At 39.0% G+C, this 13,965-nt stretch overlaps 2 protein-coding genes across 2 annotated transcripts; one reads left to right on the top strand and one right to left on the bottom strand.

The window, feature by feature from the left end:
* Positions 1–879: 879 nt before the first annotated feature.
* On the top strand, positions 880–1,897 carry LOC306640547 (olfactory receptor 52P1-like; the record flags this gene model as incomplete). Its single annotated transcript, XM_079104837.1, has 1 exon — positions 880–1,897. Exon 1 carries the CDS (start codon positions 923–925, stop codon positions 1,895–1,897), a length of 975 nt encoding a protein of 324 aa, XP_078960963.1. The 5' UTR covers positions 880–922.
* A 7,743-nt stretch (positions 1,898–9,640) lies between these two features.
* Positions 9,641–10,576, bottom strand: LOC306638541 (olfactory receptor 52P1-like; the record flags this gene model as incomplete). The annotated part of the gene is made up of 1 exon (XM_079101766.1): positions 9,641–10,576. One exon carries the CDS (start codon positions 10,574–10,576, stop codon positions 9,641–9,643), a length of 936 nt encoding a protein of 311 aa, XP_078957892.1.
* Between the last annotated feature and the right edge of the window lie 3,389 nt (positions 10,577–13,965).

Genomic DNA, 13,965 nt, shown 5'->3' with positions numbered 1-13,965 from the left:
AGCTCAGGGCAACCTCTAAGGTCAATTTCACACATAATAGTAGTGGTGCCTTTATGTGTGATGGGGGAACCAATTCTGGGCACTCTGGGGGCCTTTGCTTAGGTGATTTAATGGGCCATACCTTGGATCCTGGGGGCAGGAAAGTAAGGAGTGGAGAGATGCAGGGTCATGACTGTGCCCTCCAAAAACCGTGTGGATGTTTGCTAAAGCACACAAGCACACGTATGTGCATGAGCCCCCAAGCACACTTGCAGCAGGTGTCTTGGGCCAGCTGCCCACTGTCTCACTGCCTCACAGGTAAGTAGTTCCAGGTTTGGGTGGAGTTCAAGTTCACATTCTAGTTGCTGCTCCCTGAGCTCAACTGTTGAGACCTCATTCTTCATCACCACTGAAAGTCTTCATCAGAAAGATCCCCACCACCTCTGTTCTCTTATCTGCGAAAAATGTATATTTTTAAATATTTGGATGCAGGATTCTATTATAAACTTTGAAGTTATGCTAATTAAAACTTTTGTTGCTAGATTAATTTTTGCTTTCTGAGAAGGGAGATTTGATGGATTTAGTTTTGTGTTTATGACCATTTTTGTTTCTCTTTATAATTGAAATAGATTCAGTTGTTATTATACTCACATACATTTACTAACAAATCTTATTAAGGAATAATTAATCAGTCGATCCTTAATAAAACATTTATCGAAAAGCATTCTCTTGGATACTGATGCTGTTATACCACATTATTACTGCTGTAATATTATGGCATAGTCCTATGCCACACGATATATGCTGCCAACATTTCAGAATCATTGGTGTGTATCTCAGCATTCTAGTCTTTGTTTTCCACTTGGAAGCTCTTGATTTTGTGCTATTGAAGCTCAGGTAGGGTCTTGCTTGCTCCCCTCAGGTACTTCAGCAGGGTGCCACCATGACTACTTGCAATGTCACCGGCCACCCATCTTTCTTCATTCTCCAAGGCATTTCTGGGATGGAAGACAAACACAAATGGATGTCTATCCCCTTCTCCTCTATGTACTTCATCACGGTGCTGGGGAACTGCACCATCCTCTTCACCATTTCCACAGAGCGCTCCCTGCATAAGCCCATGTTCTTGCTCCTATGCCTCTTGGCCCTCACAGACCTGGGCATGTCTACAACCACCATTCCAAAGGTGCTGTGCATCTTCTGGTTTGGCCAGAGTGAGATCAGCTATGAAGGCTGCCTGGTCCAACTGTTCTTCATCCACTCCATCTCTGTCATGCAGTCGGCCGTCCTGATGACCATGGCTCTTGACTGCTATGTGGCCATCTGCAAGCCCCTGCACTATGCCACCATCCTTTCCAATAGTCGTATTGGGGTCATTGGCCTAGTGAGTTTGGTGAGAGCTGTCCTCTTCATTCTCCCCATGCCCATCCTCCTCCAGCATCTGCCCTTCCATGCCAACCGTGTCATCCCCACCACCTACTGTGAGCACATGGCTGTGGTCAAGATGGTGTGTGTGGACACCACAGTCAACCGGATGTATGGTCTGGTGGTGGCCCTGCTGGTTGTTGGGATGGATATCTCTGCAATCGCCTCATCTTACGTGCTGATCCTCCGGGCTGTACTGCGCCTCTCTTCTAAGGAAGCCCACCACAAAGCAGTCAATACCTGCACCACCCATATCTGTGTCATGCTTATCTCTTACACCCCTTCCCTCTTCTCTTTTCTTACTCACCACTTTGGCACAGGCATCCCACTCCATGTCCACACCATTCTTGGAAACCTCTACTTCCTTGTACCTCCAATGCTCAATCCTATTATTTATGCAGTGAAAACCAAGGAGTTTCGGGAAAAAGTAACCAAATACAGTTGCTGGAGAAAGGAGCCTATGGCCACTGCTCACAGGCAGAAGCTCGTTTGATAATCCAGCAGTCAGCCATGGGTACAAGGAGCAAATGTGATATGAATGCAGTTTAGAGGGGAATTGACTAGTGATAGAAAGATGTCATGCCATTAGATGAGCTGACGGGATGTTTGTCCTTGGACAGAGAAGCTAAGAGGCAAGAGATTTTCTTGGTCTCAGTAACTCCAAAAGTAGACATTTAAGCCCTGTGAAATAAAGTAATGACATTCGTTCTCCGCACCTGACAATGCTTGAGCAAGTTATCCTGGTAATGTATGTAAAAAGCATGTCGAATAACAACATGGGAAGCACATGTAAGATGTAGTGTAATGTTTCCATATGGAGAGAACATAAGGGCAAACAACCACTTGCCCATCACTGATGAATAGTATCTTCTTTGTGAAGGCGAGGCCAAGGTGCATGTAGACATGGGGTGATTATTAGTATTTGTGAATCAAGGGGAGGGTGGGAAGTGGAGAAGTTTGTCTGAAGGGAGTGAGAAGGGACAGGGAAAGTTCAGAATTGAATTTTGAGTCAGCATTTTATGCACCTACTGTGGAAGCATTACATCTGGGCAACTGGACTTGCCACTTCCTTAGAGACCTAGGGAATGAATATAGGAAACACAGTATTCAACTTCCGGAGGAACTTCAGTGGAAAATGGATAAACAGGAAGTTCCTAGAATGAAAAGGCTAACATTCTTCTTAACTAAATTCATAGTTGTAAAAACTCATATAGTCAATTCCTCTGCTAGTCTCTACTAATTCCAGCATCTGAGAAGAATCTTCTGCGAGGAGACAACTCTGAGAATGTTCTATTAAGGGTTACTATCTTATAATTATAAATTGGAAATTATTATGAGGAGGTATTTAAGAATTGTGTAATTTACAATCAATGTGACTGAGCACAGACCTAAGACTTCCTTTGGGATCAATAAATGGTTCACACTTTGAGCCCACTCCACAGATTTTTTAAAAAATTTATCAACTTTTAGTATGAAAATATCTATCTTTATTAAGAAAAATAAGTTCACACAACTACAGCTAATTCAGATGGCCTTAGAAAATGTTCTTTCAAAATATATTTAAAAGGCTCCTAGAAGGAAAAGAACTTCTATGGGTATGCATGATTCCAAATCTTTACTTCTTCTTGAGTCTTACTTTTCACACAGAATGAAATGAGAATGTTACTACTACTACTACTACTACTATTATTATTATGCTATTATTTTACACTGATGTTAATGAGGTGTATTTGGCAAAGCCATCAAGTGTGGTAGGATATACAGTGGAATGAAAGTCTTCTTTCTGTTTCCATATTGCTGTATCTTATAGTTCTTAGGGCAAACTAAAAATTTGATTCTTTTTAAAATGTGAGTAAGGTGGAGGATAGAAATCGAGTATGTTGAGATTAATTCAATTTGTTAATAGCAGAAGAGCATGGAGAGTAGTCAAGTCTCATTGCAATGCAAGAAAATCTCATCAGGAGCAACCAAATCCTCATCAGAGGGTAGAGGAGTTTCACAGGAACTGTGGTCTGTTTATATCAGCTACAATGTAGCAGAGCTATCTCAAAGGCAGTGTGATTTCAAGGAAATTCCCACTTTGGATTGCTGAAATATACCTAAAATTTAATTAGAAGATGTTTGAGCAGTGGTTGACAAAAGAAAAATGAAAAAGATTTCCAATAATAGCAGGTCTCCTCCCACCCCATTCTATTTAATTGTCTGCCACTTGCTTAAGCATAGTATTAAAGGTAATTAATAGTTTCTACATGATTTGAAAAGACAATTTTGTTTTAATACAAATTTATTTTTAATGAATTGTTTAACATTTTTTAACATTTTGGGCATTATGTAAACAACAAGGTCTGTCACCATTAAGGTTATCACACTTTGTTGTTTACATAAACCCGACTCCTAAAAACTCAAATGGGGCTGTCACAGGTGGATAGATGACACAGATGGGTCACATAAATTTAGTGTTTACATATTTTAATTTTTAGCAACTTACTAAGTGTGAACTTAGAAAACATCTATTCTTAACTTAGGATAAGATTCATCTTTACATGTATTAGTGTAAGAATGTACACAGTGAAAATAAACAAAATATATCTGTGGGTAAAATTGAATTATAGTGTACAATTTACTTGAGTGCAAACACATTATTTGAGTTTTTTCTTTAATACTCTTAGGGATTATTTTATATCAGCATAAAAAGGCTTATCTTGTTACTTGTCAAAGCTTGATAATTTTCCTTTGTGTATTTGTCAACATTCATTGAAGTATTCACAAGCTTCTGTTTGTTTTTAGACTTTTGTTTTAAAAAACTACATGAGCACCTTGTCATGTTGACTGCTTATTCATTTATTTCTTTTTTTGCACAAACCAAGTATTATTAAAAACTAAATATATAAAAATAGTTATCACACAAAAGGATATACGCACTTCCAATTTCCCTTGTAGCAGTTTTGGTCTGATCATCTAATTCACAGAATAAAATGTAAACATTAAGATATACTGTGTAGCAGGTCAGCATGCCCCCAGATAGTGAGTTGTAACATTTTATCACGGGCATTCCTTTCTCAGAGTTGGTGTACCAAATTGCCACAAACTGGGTAGTTTTTCTTTCTCTTACAGTTGGAGGTACAGTTCAAAGTAGATTTGTCAGCAGGGCTGACAGGCTCTCAGGAGGACATTTCTCTGCCTCTCTTCTGCTTCTGATGGTTGCTGTCAATCCTTAGCATTTCTTACCTTGAAAACACATCACTCCATCATCTGCCTGTCATCTCATGCGTCTTACCCATGTGCTTCTTCATAGCATCCTCTTCTTGCTGTGTCCATAGATCCCTCTACTCCTAGGACACTAGTCATTACATTATGTTCCAACCCATATAACCCATTATAATTTCATTTCATCTTTATTACACTTGCAAAGACTTTATTTCCAAACAAGGTCACATTCTATTTAGATGTGACATTTGAAGGGTACATTATTCAAACCAGTAAAACACATGTTCATTCAGGCATATTTATTCTGTAAATCAATTCTCTATTTTTATTACAAAAGGGAAATAGCATGTTTATGCACTGTATAATTCACTATTTACTCTAATATTATTTGACATCAACCCATGATAATATATGTAGATTCACTTTTCAAAAACCATTTCATAGATTCCTGTAATGCTACATTATAGAAATTCTGGTTAATCACAAATATTTGTTTTTGTAACCAATGACTTGGCTTTAGAAAAGAACTTGAAAAATTATGGGCTGTTGGCTAATTTCAACCTGCAACCTATTTTGGTAAACAGTCAAATCTATTTCTTTATATATCATATATGGCTGCTTTTCCACTATAGTGATAGTGTGACTTTGTTGTGAGTAAGATACCATTACCTGCAAATTCAAAAATATTAAATATCTGAAACTACACAGGGAAAATTTACCGACCACGGCCGTAAAGGAATATAGGAATCAGAGAAAGAGAGAGAGAGAGAGAGAGAGAGAGAGAGAGAGAGAGAGAGAGAGAGAGAGAGAGAGTGATTTACTCATAATTTTCTTTTATCTGACTTAAAAAAATTCCAGTCAATTTAAAATAAGGAGAACATATATTTTTAAAATGTTGTATGCATTTCATTAGGTCCTGTGAAAAGGGAAAGTGCAACATGCATTAAATTAGCACTTTTGTCTTGTGATGTGAATCCACACAGCATGCAGGTTTCCTTGACCATTTTGTAAAGTCCTATATTCTGATAAGCACCCCAATTGCCATGAAAAGTAGCTACTGCAGCAAAAACTAGAAGTCATGCCTCTAATTTTCACATTTGGGCTTGAACTTAACAATTATGAAGTTCATCCTCAAAAAGAACTTTATCAAAAAACTATCTGGTTTGCAGTTTCTCTGACTCTAAATTCTTAAATAGGTACCACCTTTAATTCAAGGATTCTTCAAGTACTGTTCCATTACCATTTGTCGCGTAGGTCCAATCGTATGGCTTACCAACCTCTGTGGAGTCTTCACCCTCAGTCCTGCTCTCCAACTAGTCCTCAGTTTGCAAATATCCTCCTACTTGTTTACCTATCTTAACCATCTGTAGCTTTGAACAACCCCAAAGACAGAGTCATGCTGCCTCTTAAAACACTGTCTCCAAATATCACCTCAGGGGAAGAAGCATATGCATTTCATCAGCTAACTTCACTTTCATTTTATGACCTGGGTCTTGACGAATGTCAGCTTCCAGCACCCAAAACGTGATGACTCTGGAAGCCCCAGATCATCAGAACTGAGGCAAAGCTGACGGGGGCCACCCAGAACAGATGGAACAGCACGGGGCAAAGAACATCAGTAGTCTGCCTCCCTCCTCCCAGGTCCCTTGGCTTTGAACAGTTACTACACCCAGTGCCACCTTGCCCAATTGGGACCATTTGTTTGGCAGCAACAGATAAGGTATGACCATCTGTCCATTAGCTTTCTATAATGATCTGGGTTCTGCCAGACCTGCTACATTAAGAAGTCAGAATGATGGATTTAAAAATCAGCAGCCCATCATGGTAGATGGGACTTGTGCCTGAGCAAGACCAGAGAGTATAAGCAAACTTCAGGAGCCAGAAGTCCAGGCTCCCGTGTTAGTCACCAGAGTTGCACCAGTGCCGTTTCAGGATATGCATGTATGCATGAGTTGGGCGACCTGTCATGACTGACTAAGGAGGGAGAAATGTCTAGTACAGCTTATAGACTGGCCATCTTGATCAGTGGGTGCAAGGAGAAAGTGGAGGAGTTTGCATTGCAGCCACATTTGGGCCTAGTCCTGAAAGACAGGGGAAAAGGATAATGTTTCAGATGAGAAGAATGTGAGCAGTGCAACAGCATCTACTTTCAAAGAAGGGAGAAGTGACCTGCGGTGAGATATAATTGCTGGGGCAATGCCCAGTGGCTACCTGTCAAGTTGGATAAGTATTAGTGGCAAGGAGATCTAGGTTAAAGGCACATGGGCTGGCAATTGGGTATAGACACAAAATTTGCTGACTTTATATCACATAGTAATTACTACCAAAATACCAAAATTCATATAAATCTAAAGATGCACCGACAAAAATGGCTTAGTCAGTTTATGTTAGACGGTCTTCGTCTTCATCAGCAGCCACTGTAGAACTGGTGTAGATAGTAGTGTCAAGCAAAATAAGTGCATCTGACTCCAACTACATGAATTCCCACTAAATACCCAGTGGCAGAGACCAATAATGATTTCCCAGTGTGGATTTTCCAGTGTATGCTGCATCTCTCTCTTTCTTGCTCTCTCTCTCTGTATCTCTCTGTTTCTCTCTCTCTTGCTCTCGTTCTCTCTCTCCTTCCCTTCTTACCTCCCTCCATCACATTTCTTTTACGTAGGAGTTTCCACTAAATATATAAAGATATATATATATATATATATATCAATCATATATTTAATTTTATTTAGTCTTATCTCCTTTGGGGACCCAGACTAACATAGCTCTATTTGGCAAGCCTAATCAGAAGCCAACTGACAGTGCAGATGGGGTGATGAGTTCCATCAAAGTCAACTTGTAGGAATACAACACATATCTCAGAAAGGTGAAGATTGGGTGGAGGTGGGGCAGCACATTACAAATAACCAGTAAAGGAAAATGTTTTCAATTGTCCAGATTAGTTTGTCACTGTTTACACTCTAACAAAAATATGTCTTCAATTAATTTTTTGATGTTAGGTAGGAGGTACTCACAGAAGTTGCCACATTTTTATGATTGGAGTCACTCCTATAAGGTGTTCCACTTAGTCCCACTCCGTGACCTTCCTGGTTATTGTCAACCAGGCAACATGGGCATAGAAAAGTAGGAGGAAGATATGATGAGCTAGATCAGGATTTGAATCAGGCATATCTACTCACTATGTGTGTGACTATGGGAAGGGCACATAAAGAAACCACACTTTCATAGTTTACATACAACACAGGTGATTATACAAGTTGAATTATAGTTGAAATGATTCAATAAACTACTATATATAAAAACTCCTAGCAGAAATAGCAGAGTTGCCTCAACTGATGACACTTCTGATGAAAATAATAGAATATGAGGCGTATAAAGTAGGTCCCTTCCATTCACTCCTGTTCTAGGAAATTAATACTCTAACCTTAGCTGTTGCTCTGAACTTTTCTTAGGATTTCCTATTACCCAGTATATTCTTCTGCTTATCCAAAGTTTTGACACTACAATTCTCCATCAATAAGATCACACTTGAAGACAGCAAACTCTCTAGTAACTTATTCCCTCAGGCTCTCTATGAAGGCTGCCATGCTGATCATGATGGTGGCCAAATGTCAGCATCAGGCATAAATCCCCTCTCCATCCTCTCAGCACCAACAGGTGAAAAAGGCCTGAGGAAGCCACCATAGATTCATGATCTGACGCTGTCACTTTTCTCACTATGCCAAGTTTTCCTAATAAATACTTCACAAAAACAACGTAATAGTTAAGGGTGACTTGGGGCACTTTGTTACTAAAGAATGAACAGAAAAACAGACTGGGGTGGATGTTTTTTCTCCTCTTTTATACAATTTGTAGGAAGGGTCTTTTAATTGTTATTCTGTTTGTAGGCATCTTCTCACTCTAAAGATGAGCAGACCAGGTAAAATCCAAGGGTGAGGACTATCCAATACAGAAGGTCTTTTTTGTTCATGATCATTAGAGATAGTCTCAGAAATTATACTTTGTTCAGTTCACTGAAGTAAAGAGTGAGTTAGGACTCATCAGGAGCCATATCCTCCATATCATTGTCCTTTTAACAATTTTGAGCACAATAACAGATTTGGAGGGAGGTTAGTTATTTTTCATAATTTTAAATTCAATAATTACATTTGACTTTAACATGTCAAACCTGTGATTATAATTTTCTCAATATTTCTTATGCTTTGTATTTTCCTTTTGTTTAACTCTTTTAGAAAGGGATCATTTCTATTTACCTACTCAATTTTGCATATGCTTTTTTACATTGTGCAATTGATCTGTTGATAACTATATATTTAAATAATTAAATAGAATTTCACTCATTACAATGATTTAAAACATGTCAACAATTAATGGACAAGTGAAAGAAAATCTAATAGAGTAGAGAAAGGGAGAGTGGAGAAGAGAAGGAGGACAGAAAGGAAAAAGGGAAGAGAAAAAGGGGGATCGTGAGCCGAAATCAAATTCCATGCATGTATGAGTTTATCAGTATGAACTCCAAACTACTATGTATAACCATTAAGTTATACTAAGAATAATAACAATAATAATAATAACAACATGTCAATTAAGCATTCTTCATCACAACAATGTAAGTTGATTTTTTTGTGCATGATTCACATCACTCTGGATCAGGTCAAGTAAAGGTATATCATTTTAGATACAGGTGGCTTCCTTCTCACATATTCTTTTAAATATGTAGTTCCAATCACAGAAGTCTCTTTAATTAGGCATCTGGATACATGCTTTTCTTGCAATAAAATCTTTTGTAATATGTATTTCATAAGGAAGGAAGGAAGAAAGGAAGGAAGGAAGGAAGGAAGGAAGGAAGGAAGGAAGGAAGGAAGGGCAGGAGGAAGGGAGGGAGGGAGGAAAGAAGGAAGACCTCCATGGTCTGTTCTTCCCACCCACTTGGAGATACAACTGGGTCTTAGATGGTTGGGCAAAAGCAATGTTAATTGTCCTCCCTCTTCATTTACTAGTAGGTTTGATTTTTTCTGGGACGCGCATCCTATTCAGATTCTCTGCACAGGTATTTGGTTGCCTTATCCCGTATTTCCCTCATCTTTATCCCATAGATGATGGGGTTGAGCACTGAGGGTAGAAGAAGGTAGAGATTGGCAAGGAGAATATGGGCGTGAGGTGGGATATTGTGACCAAAGCGGTGGGTGATAGAAGAAAAGAGTGCAGGCACATAAGTGACAAGGATGACGAAGAGGTGGGCTGAGCAGGTGTTGAGGGCTTTGAAGGTGGCATCTCGAGAGCTGAGGCGAACCACAGCCTGTAGGATCAGGGCATAAGAGAAGCCAATAAGCAGCAGATCAAGTCCAACCACAAGCAAGATCACAAAGAGTCCATAAATTCGATTGGGTCTGGTGTGGTTACAGGCCATTTTCACCACAGCCATGTGGTCACAATATGTGTGAGGAATAACTTTGTGGCAGAAAGTTAACCTTTGAAGTAGAAGAGGCATGGGCAGGATGAGAATCACACCCTTGGCTACAGCCAGCAGTCCTAGGCGTCCAACTAGAGAATGGCTCAGAATTGTGTTGTAGCGTAATGGTTCGCACACAGCCACAAAGCGGTCAAAAGCCATGGCAACAAGTAGGGCTGATCGAACCACTGATGCTCCATGGATGAAGAACATCTGGGTGAAACAGGCACTGGAAGCTATGTCTCCATCATTGAACCAGAGGAGGCACAGGAGCTTGGGCATCAGAGCTAGAGTAGATATGAGGTCAGTTACCATTAGCAGGGCCAGGAACAGGTACATTGGTGTGTGAAGTGTGGGCTCTGTCACCACCAGGAAGAGGACAGCACTGTTGCCAATGAGGATAGCCAAAAACATGGAGGAGAAAGGAAGAGATAGCCACAAGTGCTGTGACTCTAAGCCAGGTATGCCCATCAGACTGAAGGTCACGAAGCTGGAATGGTTGAAGTGTAGCATGGTAGAAACTTGTGGGTGTTCGTTTAGAAAAGCTTTAGACACCTGCCAATGAGATATGGGTGGTGGGCTGTTTTTACTTGTTTGGATTTTAATGACTTGCTGAGTTGGGGACCAGGGAAAGATGGTAGGAATTCTTAAGTCACAATGTGGCTTCAGTTCTATTTCTCAGCACCCAGGTCTGTTTCTCAGCCACTGGGCCTATTTCGCAGCTCCTGCTTCTATTTCTCAGTACATTTAGTGTACAACAGTGAATTTTTTATGGAGATCTGGCTTCTTTTCCACATTAGACATGATTCTCAACCCTCCCATTTAAGCACTCCTATACTTTAAATTTTTTTTCTGAAGTTCTGAGTAATGATAGACGATCCTTGAGGAAATAAGGGAGAACATGATAGAAGAACCATGTTATTTTCATTGGAAACTTCCAACATATACAAATAGAGAAAATATGTTTTCTCACTCCCTGTTCCAGGGTTGCTTAGCTGTTGAGCTTATTAAATCTCATGTGATATCCTTCTTTTAGGAACCTACTCTCTGATAGTGATGCCTTTTTCCCATGGGGTCCTCTGTTTTTGACAACAAAGCATGGAAGAGACAATGTCCAAATAAGGACACTATTAGGTAGATGTCTTCCATCATCTCAGCTATGCACATATGCACACTCTGGATAGCCCTTTGAGGTTTTGACCTAATTTATGCATCTCTCTGTGTTCTGGTCTTATTGACCTTCATGTGTAGACTGTATTACCTTTAATCATGAAGTGTTTTACTTCAAATTATTCCACTGGGCTATCTAGGAGTACTCATTTTTATTCACTTCCTCTTATGCATCAAGCAGAATTTCTCTCTCCTTACTGGGATATATGGTCACTGAATGTTGCAATTAAATCAAGAAGGCTTTCTGCTAATAAACCCCTCTCTGCTACACTGTCTTCTATCATCTACACACTGTCCATTGTATCTACAATTATTAGGCCATGGATATTTAATTTAAGCCTAATAGCCTCCTCTTATGGATCAATATGTTAGGAAACAACGTTGTTATTTAAAATGATATTTAGAAATTCTTTTAGCTGTTGCAGTAATGAGGATGACTGATGATTCTTACAGGAAATAGGTGTTATATGTAGGCAAAATGAGGGAAATATGTATTACACTTGGACTTCTAGAAAGAAGCTAATCTTTCTAGAAGAGAACTGATCTAGTGTAGTGTGAAATATGGGCAAAGGGACCAATAACATAGAGGAAAATCATTGCCTGAATAAATGAAAAGCACTGTCACCAACATTGTGAATGACAATTTAGAGGGAACAATCATCCTTGTAAAAGTGAGGCAAGGTGCAATTTGAAGGAGCCTTGCACTCTGGCCCAAGAAGACACTAAGAATGGTTAGTTCTAATGCAGGCAAACAACATCCAAAATAGGGTTTGTCAAAGAGGATCTGTAGACCCTGCACAATACAAGGAGACATGCTACAGATGAAAACATTTATCTAATCACGTGACTGGATCTCTTTAGTTATATGAGAAGCCCACTGGAAAGAACACACATGATATTTTCATAACTTGTTGACATAATTTTGTGAATCACTAAGTTCAATAGCATTGTCATAAAATATAATTACCACCACAAAATATAGAGATGGTACTGGTATATTTAAGTTACTCATTTAGAACCTAATAATTCCATAACTATTTGTTTTGGGGTGTCTGTACTGCTATTAAAATGAATTCTGACTTATGCGAACTGCACCACACACCACAATCATGGTAATTTTTGTGCACGTAGGAGAATTACAAATATTAAATTTATACCAAATATTTTCTGCATATTCTGTGTCTTTTTAAAAAGTCATACTACATTCTAGTTCACACTCTAGAATCTGAATTCACTCTTAAAACAACTCTTGTTTTTTTTTCATTCTTCAGTTAAAGGTCTTTTAATAAAATAGGGATCTGACCTTAACCCCCTATTAAAAACTGAAACTCTTGGTGAGCAGCATACTTTATACATTACTCTTTTAGACAATTAAAATTTGCCCTTCATAAATTTAATATTTTTTTAAAGTTGCTATAAGATTACACAAAATTTAAACTATCAGATTCTTTTTATGGGGAAGAACTGGGGATTTAACCCAAGGATGCTTAACCTCTGAGTCACATCTTCAGCCCTTTTTATTTTTTATTTTGAGGTAGGGTCTCACCAAGTTGTTTAGAGCCTCAAGTTGCTGCGGCTGGTCTTGAACTTGCTACCCTCCTGCTCAGCCTTCCAAATCACTGGGATTATAGGGGTTCACCACTCTGCCTGACTGAGCTGCCAGATTCTTTCACATTCTTAAAGTTGATCTCCATTCATTAAGTATCTGGACTAGGTTAAGGCTAAGCATTAGCTAAGAAAATATTTGATGGACCATTAACTAGTGTCTTTATTGATTCTGGATTTAATGACACAAACACAGAATGGCAATGCAAATATGGATAGGGAGATGAGAGGCACTAAAGAGACAGAAAAATTATAGATCATATTGTTGTGCCCTGTCAGTCCTGCCTCACTTCTGGATCAGTTAAATATTTAGGCAGATGAAGTGATTTCACCCTTCAGTATCTATGACCATCCCTGAAGACTGCCACATTCTTCCAACTTTCAAACTCACCCTCCCACTAAAATATGTATTTTTTTATGGGATCAAGAGCTCTCTTTTCCTGTCCTTCATATTATTTATCCCTAAATCAGTGCACTGACTATTTTAATAACTACAAAATAGTGCACAATTTCAATAGATCACATCATTTATTTGTAGTTAATCTGAATTGGGCTCTAAAATATCAACGATTATTTTTTATGATCATTGATTTCAGAAGACATTACCTTCCATAAGGACAATAGTTATCATCCCACATTAACTTACGAATGCTCTCAGAAAGCAGCATTTTTTTGTCAGAGAGAAACATAAAGTAATTCAATTGTTGAAAGAAATGAAATTGTCAGAACTTGAATTGTGGCTAAGAATGAATTATAAGATATATTATTTCCTGGCAAGATTGCTGTAATTCCACAACTTGATGCCAGCCTCTGTCACATCCAGAGAAGTCATGTTCTCAACAAGACTGATGGTGTCCTGAACTAAGCACAGTGCACAACAGGAGCTGGAGGAGACCCATAGCTCTCCTCATGCTTTTGTTAAACCCAGACTCTGCCCCACTTTACCCATTCTCCCCAGTAGACTCACAATACTCTCTGTCCCCTTTGCCACCACAGCCTACCTACTGGAGGTACCATAAGAAATACACTTTGGATTTGAACCAATTGTTAGGTCTGGGCATCCATCTTCCCCTCAGATGCTTTCAGAATTAATCTCACCCTGTTTCCATTTAAAGTAAACCTAGGTT

The sequence above is a fragment of the Sciurus vulgaris genome (assembly GCF_902686455.1).
Source record: "Sciurus vulgaris genome assembly, chromosome: 11".
NCBI classification, from domain to species: domain Eukaryota; kingdom Metazoa; phylum Chordata; class Mammalia; order Rodentia; family Sciuridae; genus Sciurus; species Sciurus vulgaris.
Note: the sequence above shows the minus strand (reverse complement) of the source record. Positions and strands in the feature narration are given on the sequence as shown.